The sequence below is a fragment of the Salvelinus namaycush genome, chromosome 12 (assembly GCF_016432855.1).
Source record: "Salvelinus namaycush isolate Seneca chromosome 12, SaNama_1.0, whole genome shotgun sequence".
Taxonomy (NCBI): domain Eukaryota; kingdom Metazoa; phylum Chordata; class Actinopteri; order Salmoniformes; family Salmonidae; genus Salvelinus; species Salvelinus namaycush.
In genome coordinates, this window is record NC_052318.1 from 28,029,638 (window position 1) to 28,040,400 (window position 10,763).

Consider the following 10,763-nt stretch of genomic DNA (forward strand, 5'->3'; position numbering starts at 1 on the left):
AATAATTACATTCTGAGATAAGGTAATGGATTAGTGTTTTTTGCCATCCCATTCCTCCTAATATAATGATTTTATTCTAGTCATGTTTCAAGGACAAATTGTATAATTTCCTCCACAACACAGCCAATGTAACAAATATTTTACATACATACTGTATTCCAAGGTGTGTGTGTGTGTGTGTGTGTGTGTGTGTGTGTGTGTGTGTGTGTGTGTGTGTGTGTGTGTGTGTGTGTGTGTGTGTGTGTGTGTGTGTGTGTGTGTGTGAGAGAGTGTGTGTGCATAATGCTGGGGTGAACTTTGGAAATTGCCAAATTACTTACAAAGAGGGATAGTCTTGATAAAAAAATTGTAATTGTGTTGCCATGTTTTGAAAAGAAGACCAGGAAAGAAATGTTGGTATTTGTATTGGACCTCGTACTGTGCTTGATATTGGGAAAGACTGGGATTCACTTGCTGCACAGGATTTGTTACCCGATATGTTGAAACATTGTGTCAAGTCTCAGCACTGGTGAAAGTGTTTTTTTGTAGAGAGTAGTATTGGGTTTTCCATTGTGATATTGTATGTTGGTTGTAAATAAACTAATAACTGTATGTGGGTTCACTTTTCATTCTAAACGGCCCCCCATTTTTGAAATACATATTTTGAGATATTACCTCATCAATGTGTTTGTTTTACCTGAAACTAGCCTCTTGACAAAGTTTGCTGTTCTGTGAATATTCTTTATAATAAAATGTTTCATAAATGAGGAAGAGAAAGGGATTTTATTTGTGTCCCGAAACTGAATGACACATATGAAACATTGGAAATATGTGTATAATACTATATAAAAATGGGAAGGGGAAAAAATGTATATATCATCTGCTAATATATAGATGCAATTATATAATTTAACATTATGAAATTCATAAACACAATCTTAATTTGTTGCTGGTCATAAACAGATAACAAGCAGATGAAATTGTACACTTGAACAACACAGTTCTGACTATTCTTTCAAAATAATGGGGAATCATGTACTACTCATCTCTGGAAGAATCTTCCAACATCTCAAGTATCTACAGTGCCTTCGGATAGTATTCAGACCTCTTGACTTTTTCCACATTTTGTTACGTTACAGCCTTATTCTAAAATGGAATAAATTCATTTTTTTAAATAAATCACATAATACCCTATAATGACAAAGCGAAAAGATGTTTTTAGAAATGTTGCAAATTAAAAACAGAAATAGCTTATTTACACAAGTAGTCAGACCCTTTGCTGTGAGATTCAAAATTGAGCTCAAGGTGCATCCTGTTTCCATTGATCATCCTTGAGATGTTTCTACAACTTCATTGGAGTCCACCTGTGGTAAATTCAATTGATTGGACATGATTTGGAAAGGCACACACCTGTTTATGTAAGGTCCCACAGTTGACAGTGCATGTCAAAGCAAAAACCAAGCCATGAGGTCGAAAGAACTGTCCGTAGAGCTCAGAGACAGGATTGGGTCGAGGCACAAATGTATTCAGCATTGAAGTTCCCCAAGAACACAGTGATCATTCTTAAAATGGAAGAAATTTGGAACCACCAAGACTCTTCCGAGAGCTGGCCGCCCGGCCAAACTGAGCAATCGGGGGAAAGGGCCTTGGTCAGGGAGGTGACCAAGAACCCGATGGAGCTCTAGAGTTCCTCTGTGGAGATGGGAGTACCTTCCAGAAGGACAACCAATCAGGCCTTTATGGTAGAGTGGCCAGACAAAGGCCACTCCTCAGTAAAAGGCACATGACAGCCCACTTGGAGTTTGCCAAAAGGCACCTAAAGACTCTCAGACCATGAGAAACAAGATTCTTTGGTCTGAAGAAACCAAGATTGAACTCTTTGGCCTGAATGCCAAGCGTCACTTCTGGAGGAAAACTGGCATGGTGGTGGCAGCATCATGCTGTGGGGATGTTTTTCAGCGGCAGGGACTGGGAGACTAGTCAGGATCGAAGCAAAAATGAACAGAGCAAAGTACAAACAGATCCTTGATGAAAACCTTCTACAGAGCGCTCAGGTCCTAGGACTGGAGTGACGGTTCACCTTCCAACAGGACAACAACCCTAAGCACACAGCCAAGACAACGCAGGAGTGGCATCGGGAACAAGTCTCTGAATGTCCTTGAGTGGCCCAGCCAGAGCCCGGACTTGGAACCCGATCGAACATCTCTGGAGAGACCTGAAAATAGCTGTGCAACAACACCCCCCCCCCCCTCCAACCTGACAGAGCTTGAGAGGTTCTGCAGAGAAGAATGGGAGAAACTCTCCAAATACAGGTGTGCCAAGCTTGTAGTGTCATACCCAAGAAGACTTGATGCTGTAATCGCTGACAAAGGTGCTTCAACAAATACTGAGTAAAAACCTGTTTTTGCTTAGTCATTATGGGGTATTGTGTGTGTAGATTGACGAGGGGGAAAACTATTTAATCAATTTTAGAATAAGGCGAACGTAACAAAATTTGGAAAAGGTCAAGGGGTCTGAATACTTTTCAAAGGCACTGTATATACAGCAGGACTTTATATAGGATCCTTCAGTTTCTAATAGACGACAACGCTCCATATAGGATCCCGCAGTTTCTAATGAAAAGGAGAACACTTGCCATATAGTGATCTTCACAAGGAGCCATGGGCAAAAACAATTGTATTGCCCTTGAATTGCCCTTTACGTGTTTCTGTGCCTCTGATCAGACTTCACTGAGTGATTTCACCAGGCCCCTCATCTCAGCGTCCGATGCTTTGACAGACTCCTGTGCATTCCTCTGCTCTGAGTGCAGGGCAGCCCTGACAGACATGCAGGTGAGTGTGTCCCTGGTGCGGTCGTAATTTCCCACACAGCGGTGCACCTGGCTTCGGATCAGCCTGGGAAGGTCCAGCTCCTGGTGGGGATGGATCAGAGGTGGGTCAGACACAAAGGGTATACATCCAGCAGAACACTGTAAACGTAACATAATGGGTATCCACCCTAGAGATACAGTATGATTTGAGAATCCATATCCTCCAGCCATATCAAAACAAACTACTGCTTTATAATGCTGATGATCCGTAGCAGCTGGTAAGAATCCTGTGGAAAGAAAATTCTAATCTACAAAGTTCTTTATGTTTAAAATAACTGCCTTTTTAAGATTACATTTTTTATCGCCTTAAACACTCCAATTCATTTGGTGAACATGAAGTAATATAATGTTGTCCTCTGACTAACTCGACAGCCCTTGGCCTGCTATTGTATTTCTCCCTTTCCTATTAAAGAGGAAGTGTTTTTCTTACTCACATTTTCATAGAAGACACACTGCACCACCTCTTTCCCATCTCTCATGAGGAAGTTCTTAGCTCCATGAGACCCGGCGGTGACTGCGGAGTCAAGAGTAGCTGTGGGACGAACATAGAATATAATAAAATACAAACATTTTGTAAATACAGTACAGGTAATGGTAAATACAATGTTAGTGAAGAGACAAACTGAAAACTAACCGAAAATCTCAAATAGGTACGGAGCTCTGTCCTTGAACTGGCTCCAGTGTCTCATGCCATCAATGACAGCAGTCAGTATCCTCAAAGAGTTCTCAGTTGCTGGTTTGATCTGGAACACAGGTGGTGTCTTCCCAACATAGGAAACATGAATGCTTTAATACCTGCTCTAGCATTGAACAACATACATTTTACAAGGCTAGCATAATAAAATGTATTAAGGATGTAACGTTACTGTATGAGCTGTCATTTTTAACTAGATTGAAGATTTACAATTGGGTTAAATATGAAAGCTATATCAAAGTTATTTTATGGTAAGTAATCTATGAAAAGCTGAGTTTTCCTGCAGTATGTTACACTATAAGTTACAATTAGCACAGATGACTTACATGTTGTACCTGAGACTGAGAGGTATTTTGAGTTTGATATATGTCTCTACTGTCCATCAGCTGTTTCTGTAGCCCAGTGTTGGTGGTCATTTTAAACTTCCAGGATGTGTTCTGTTTCTGCTGCTGTGGTCCAGGACCAGGAGTTGGTCTGCTTGGAGGGCCAGGAGTTGGTTTGCTTGGAGGGCCAGGAGTTGGTCTGCTTGTTGTGGTAATGGGTGTAGACTGCTGGGAGTAGAGAGGAGGCTCTGGTGGGTTGGCCTGTCCCTGTCTGTAGCCAGACTGCTGCTGCTGACCCATATGAGAGTAGCTACTTGGGGGTACTGGCTTGCTCTGTGTATTCCCACTGCTGCAGGGGCCGTTGTAGTTGCTCTGTCTGGGGTTTATAGGGGCTCTGGAGTCCTGCCTCACTGCTGGCTGTTGCTGTCCCATCTGCGGACTGAACATATGCAATATAAGTGATATGACTGGTTTATGTGTTGCGTAACCATCAGACAACCCCCCAAAAAAAGACAATCTCTAAAACCGTACTTACTATACAGTATATAGACCCTGTTAATCTGCAGGTTAACTTTTAAATGTGCACTGCAAACATTTTCGAATTATGCATCTATAATAACTGCCTCTACAGAGAGCTCCAGAGACCTATCAACTGACCATACCCTGTATTCACAGCTTTATATGGGTGTGGTAGAGGTGCAAAGTTTCTCCCCACGGGTTCAGGTGCAAGTCGACTGTTTGGATACTGAAACTGTGGTTGAGACTGATGCTGGTTGCCTTGTCTGTTCCACTGACTATTCTGAGTAGCAGGTGCAGGACAGCTTGGGTCTTGATCTTGGAAATATTCTGTGTTACCTGAGCAGAGGTAGAAAGTATTATAAAAAATGTTCTGGTAAAGCATTGATATGGGCAGCAAAATTGCATTTTTCCTCGTGTGTAGTGCCATCTAGTGACTTGGATATCTCTCTCGCTTTGAAAATCCAGAATAAATTGATAACAGCCACATTTATGAATCACGCATGATTATAGCTACTACTGAAACACATGAGAAGTATCCTATTTATCTTACCAGATATGTTGTTGGATGAAGCAGAGCTGTGTGTGGACATGTATTCATTGCTGGAGCAGAATTCATTCTCAGAGGGATTGGATGTCAAAGGCAGCCTGCTCCTTTTCTTCTGGGTAAACAGAGGCACAGAGAGGCAGCCTGGAAAGGAAACAACCGATTCCTGACAATCAGTTTATGACATGAATGCAGCCATCAGCCTAACTCACGTTTGAATTTCACAAACCTGCAGTAGGTCTGGCCTGCTGCATTTCATATCTTCTCATCTTATTGCAGTGTCCACTCAAAGAATCTAATGAATTCATAAGATGTAAAATAGTTAGAACTAGCTTGCCAGCCACCTGTAGCCACAAAGCATCAGACCACTTCTTGCTAATGTTAGCTGTGGTTAACAGGGCCTAGCTAGCTAACGTTACTGACCTTAGCTAAAGCAATTGTTATCAATAGCTATTTCAGTTTTAGTAGCTAACTTAGCTAGATAAACAACAACTAAAACATCGTCCTCAAACAATAATTAGTTGTAATGAAGTTACATTTAATTAAATAATGTATTTTCAGTGTATACCTGTGGTTGCTGTTCCAATGTAAATAAATAGCTGGCTAGCTGGTGAGCCAGGTCTCCTCCTACTCAGTCAGATGGTCACGCGCTAATGCCCGCGATTTCTCATGGTAATGACGTCTTGGCTAGATAGATAGCTAGAACACTTACCTAGCTACTTGTGCAGTGCACCAGGATAGGGCGACTGCACATTAGCTATATAAATATGGTAGAAAGAGATTGTGGCCTTTTCTGTAGCTTACAGGCTGGAGATAAAATGTAATGAGAGGGACACTTTTTACATTATGCCGGTTTCTCCAATCAAATAGCCTAACCTAAATGGCGCTCAATCAACAACAAAAAATGCGCTGTTATGTTATTAAACAACATATCCTAAAAACAGGACAGGTCAAATTAAAATGGACAATATGGAATGGACGATAACGACTGTTGTTCTGGAATTTCACCCCATTGTCATGATCAGTGGTTTCAAGTTTGTACCCTTCAATTTTTGACAAGCCAATTAATTGGGAAGGCAGGTAGCATAGTGGTTAGAGCGTTGGGCTAGTAACTTAAAGGTTGCCAGATCGAATCCCCGAGCTGACAAGGTAAAATATGTCGTTTTGCCCCCGAACAAGGCAGTTAAACCGCTGTCATTGAAAATAAGGAATTCTTCTTAACTGACTTGCCTAGTTAAAATTCTGAATTTCCCGCTGTGTAAACACATTGCAAATAGGCGCGCGATAACTCCTGATAAAGTTGGGTAGCCTAATTGATTAGTCTCAGGACTAATAACGTTTTACAGACGATGGGCATTCATTCATAAAATTCCATTGTGGGCTACACACCAGTAAGCACAAGCACGTCTTTTTTGGTCCTGTCCGGGTGTCGTTTTTTGGTGGTAATGTAGGCTTACCACATAGATGGGCATTCATAAAATTCCATTTCAGGCAACACTGTTAGGATACACCTCAATAAGCATGGATCGATGCCTACGCCTTTTGGATGTGTTTTTTTTTTTGTGCAGTTCCGTACCGGCCTTGATTTCCACGTCCATGGACATTGGTTTTTGGTTTTTGGTCCACTCCGGACCAAATCTGAACGAATCATAGACGTCTATGTTTGGCCACGTCCATGGACATTGGTTTTTGGTCCACTCCGGACCAAATCTGAACGAATCATAGACGTCTATGTTTGTTTCAGATTTGGTGCAGTCCAGACCGGCCTTGCCACAAGAGCCACAAGAGCATTATTAGTACATTAGTGCATCAGTGCAAGAGCATTATTAGAGATGTCGGGCCTTATGCCTGGCTCGCAGGTGGCGTTTCAATTAATCCCAAAGGTGTTTGATGGGGTTGAGGTCCGGCTCAATGCGATACGCAACATCCAGGACTATCATTAGCCTGGTGGTGGGAAATGGTGTTTCATAATGAACGTATGGATATTTCCCGTGTTTTTCACCTTCTCTTCATTAAATCGAGTTAAGGAGGACATCAACGCCTTTGCTGCCTGAATTGAGAATGTTTCATGTACGAACCTGCATAAACAATTCATGTTACTCCTCTTGTGTGTATGTGCAGGTAATATAAAACACTTTGATTCATTTGCCCTCCTATGTCAAACAGGGCTTGCCACAGATCTACTTGCTGAGAACTGGCTCATCTCACATTTCATCAGGACCTTTCTGTTAATTTAAAAAAAAAAATGTTATTAGTCAACACAGCTCCATCCTGTCCATTTTCCAAGCACTGTAGTAGTACCTCTTCGGACACAATGACAAACCAGCTGCTTACTCAGCTAAATCTTGAGATGAGAATGTATTGTTCAGTGTAAATAAGTAGGGGGGGAAATTACCTGTTTTTAAGTGGTCGAATGGTTTCTACTCAGAGTATTTGCACAATTGATCATCCAACTCAATAACAATCCAAATTCTCTTGGATCCTGGATCAATATGTCTGTCTACTGATGTCCTTATCATACCATACTGCTTTGTAAATGGTGGACTAGACATCCAAGTGACCATTTCCTCTTTTACGTGGCCACAATCTGCATAGTAACTGGGTGTAGTAGACTATAATTGCACAATAAAATAACTAGGGTTAGGACAGATTTCCTTGGAACTTGAGTGTGAAGCTAACTTTTTAGCAGTGCTGCCATTTCATCAGGAAGATGCTGCAGGCCAGGCAGCTGAGCCAGCGCTTGGGTGGGTGGGTGGGTATAGTTGGAGAGGGAATTGATCAGTCTGCAGTATAAATTGAGGAGGCAGATGCTGGCTAACCAATTAGTGGTCAGGAATAAGCTAATGAAAAAAATATATACGTTTCTCCTCTTATTAAAGAAGTTGAATAGGTTATAATTAATTTTGCAATATTTCGCAACAAAGCCTCCTTCACTCATGCTGCCAAACTTACCCTCGTAAAACTGACTATCCTACCGATCCTTGACTTCGGCGATGTAATTTACAAATTAGCCTCCAACACTGTACTCAGCAAATTGGATGCAGTCTATCACAGTGCCATCTGTTTTGTCACCAAAGCCCCATATACTACCCACCACTGCGACCTGTACGCTCTCGTTGGCTGGCACTCACTACATATTCGTTGCAAAACCCACTGGCTCCAGGTCATCTATAAGTCTATGCTAGGTAATGCTCTGCCTTATCTCAGCTCACTGGTCGCCATAGTAACACCCACTCGTAGCACACGCTCCAGCAGGTATATTTCACTGGTCATCCTTAAAGCCAACACCTCCTTTGGCCGCCTTTCCTTCCAGTTCTCTGCAGCCAATGACTGGAACGAATTGCAAAAATCACTGAAGTTGGAGACATATCTCCCTCACTAACTTTAAGTCAGCTGTCAGAGCAGCTTACCGATCGCTGCAGCTATACACAGCCCATCTGTAAATAGCCCATCCAACCAACTACCTACCTCATTCCCATATTTGTTTTTGTTTTTCTGCTCTTTTGCGCACCAGTATTTCTACTTGCACATCCTCATCTGCACATATATCACTCCAGTGTAAATTGATAAATTGTAATTACTTTGCCTCTATTGGCCTATTTATTGCCTTACCTCCTTACTTCATTTGCACACACTGTATAGAGATGTTTTCTATTGTGTTATTGACTGTACGTTTGTTTATCCCATGTGTAACTCTGTGTTGTTGTTTTTGTCGTACTGCTTTGCTTTATCTTGGCCAGGTTGCAGTTGTAAATGAGAACTTGTTCTCAACTGGCCTGCCTAGTTAAATAAAGGTGAAATAAAAAATAAAATAAATCATCAAAAATTGGTATTTCAGAGTATGAGCTATTGTGAACCTCACTTCCTAAATATATATATTGTCTGGATCCACCAGTTAGAATTTAGAATTAGAATTAACAGTTAGAATTTGTACTTTAGAAGAGTTGTTTACAACTGGCTAGTTAACTGCAGATGTCTGGCAGGAAGTGCCTGGTGTCACCTGCTTTGACTCTAAAGAGCATGAGAGGTGTCTCTGAGGCTTAAAAGTTGTGTTCCAGCAGCACTGAAAAGACTGATCTCATCTCAGCAAAGTGTTTGCAGCACAACTGGTCCAACACATCTGGAAAATCTCTGCCTGACACAGGCCTCTTCCAGCCGTGTTCTCACAGAACAAGCCTTTATAATTTACAGTTCTTTCCCATAAGGCTCAAACCCAATGCAAACCCATGCATGGGCTATTTCCTGACTTAAGCTACAAGCACATGTAACACAAAATAAACTTATTGCAAATCATGGAATTGAAAACCATGTAAAAGTTAAGTGAATGACTCATGCGATAATTTGCCCCCAATGCATAAGCCAGTGTCAGTACAGCAGAAAACTCTTTCTCCCTTCATGAGTTTTATTGACTCTTACGATAATGGGTGCCATGGAAATGCAAATGAAACTTCACTTTCAACTTTATTGGTATGAATACACAATGTGACACTCTTGCTCCGAGCCTGATGTGTTGTGATACAGAATTCATGTACGGTCCCCTTTGCACAATACATTCTGCTAAACTTTATGGAAGAAAATGATCAAAGTCAAGTTGAGGAAATGACAGGAAGTTCTGGGTAATAAATTGTACTCATGATTTGAATTGGACGAGAATTCAGTATGTTAATTACATTACAATGGTCTTATCTCTAAAGCAACTTACCCTGCACATGGACATCCTCAATAATAGATTTTTTTTTTTAAATCAAGTGACATGCAGAATAGCGTGATCAAAATCCTAAGGCTAATTGAAAAAGTGTATTTCTATAACTGTATTTACTTGAAGATGTCTCATTGTAATTCATATTTACTGCATGTTAGGCAATATGGCCCTCATCATCTTCACATACACAAGACTTTTATAACTGGTCTCTAACTAGCATCGCTATAACAATGCAACTATTATGAGTGCAAACAACTAAATGTCCTTCATTGTATAGTGCCGTTGCAATGTTGTTATTATTTCATGAATGTCTTTCTGTATTTATAGTACCACAGAAAAATGGTATGATTCATTGGGTTGATGATATTTCTTGTCAGAGATAACAATTTGGTTTTATGAGCGGAAGGAAATTATCATAATGGTTAGGTTACCTTTCACATACTTCAGCTGTCTAAGGTACAGGAGCCTTATCATAACATCAAATTGAAGTAAGTAAATGAGAACATATTTATTTTTATCAAATATGCAGAGCACAAACTTTGAAAGCAACAGTGCATATGGCAAAAAAAGCTTACATCGTTTTCACATTGAGCAGATACATGGAAACCAGTATGCTTTTCGTTTGGAGGATTATACAAGTTATAGGTGGTCATGTATTAGAGGTATCAACTTGTGCCTCTGGTAGAAGAGGAAAAGCTGATATTAACAATGTCTGCTGGTTTGCACTCTTTCACCTTTTTTCTTGTTTTCAGGGTCTTTTAAGGCAGTAAGCGAGCACACTCGATCGGTTCGCCTAGCCGAGACGCCTGAAGGAATAACAGTTCTTAAAGAATCAATGTGCAACATTAATTCAAATGACACTTGAACAGGTAAAGAGGTATGCTTAGACAACCTTTGCAGAAAATATACTTTTTATTTTTTTTTACATAGAATTAGGCATAATGATTATGGCTCTAGATTACAGGAAAAAGCTGTTTCAGGTGTGAGAAAAATGAGAAATTCTCAGACTTACAGAGGGGGGACTGCACCCTCACATACTTCATGACCCCTCTAAAATACTGGGTGCATGACTCCCCTGACACCCACAATTGATTATGACATGCTCTTCTGGAGAGCTGCCAGTGCCAGTGATG

General features: G+C 40.8%; 1 protein-coding gene across 3 annotated transcripts; it reads right to left on the reverse strand.

The window, feature by feature from the left end:
- Positions 1-2,433: 2,433 nt before the first annotated feature.
- Positions 2,434-5,577, reverse strand: LOC120056516 (spermatogenesis-associated protein 22). 3 transcript variants are annotated; one of them, XM_039004697.1, is made up of 8 exons: positions 5,497-5,563; positions 5,158-5,223; positions 4,935-5,072; positions 4,528-4,720; positions 3,878-4,304; positions 3,483-3,609; positions 3,283-3,380; positions 2,434-2,890 (listed from the first exon to the last, which is right to left on the reverse strand). In XM_039004697.1, exons 2-8 carry the CDS (start codon positions 5,195-5,197, stop codon positions 2,699-2,701), a joined length of 1,215 nt encoding a protein of 404 aa, XP_038860625.1. In that variant the 5' UTR covers positions 5,198-5,223; positions 5,497-5,563; the 3' UTR covers positions 2,434-2,698. The 3 variants fall into 3 exon arrangements, with proteins under 3 accessions (XP_038860625.1, XP_038860624.1, XP_038860626.1); XM_039004696.1 differs by having other exon boundaries at positions 3,869-4,304; XM_039004698.1 differs by lacking the exon at positions 5,158-5,223 and having other exon boundaries at positions 3,869-4,304; positions 5,497-5,577.
- Positions 5,578-10,763: the final 5,186 nt, after the last annotated feature.

Excerpts from the sequence above, each read along its gene's own strand:
- LOC120056516 (XM_039004696.1), bottom strand. The coding sequence starts at position 5,197 with ATGAGAAGATATGAAATGCAGCAGGCCAGACCTACTGCAG. Across the intron at positions 5,073-5,157 it reads GCAGGCCAGACCTACTGCAG|GCTGCCTCTCTGTGCCTCTG; the intron begins GTTTGTGAAATT and ends TTTCCTTTCCAG. Across the intron at positions 4,305-4,527 it reads TATAAAGCTGTGAATACAGG|TCCGCAGATGGGACAGCAAC; the intron begins GTATGGTCAGTT and ends GCATATGTTCAG.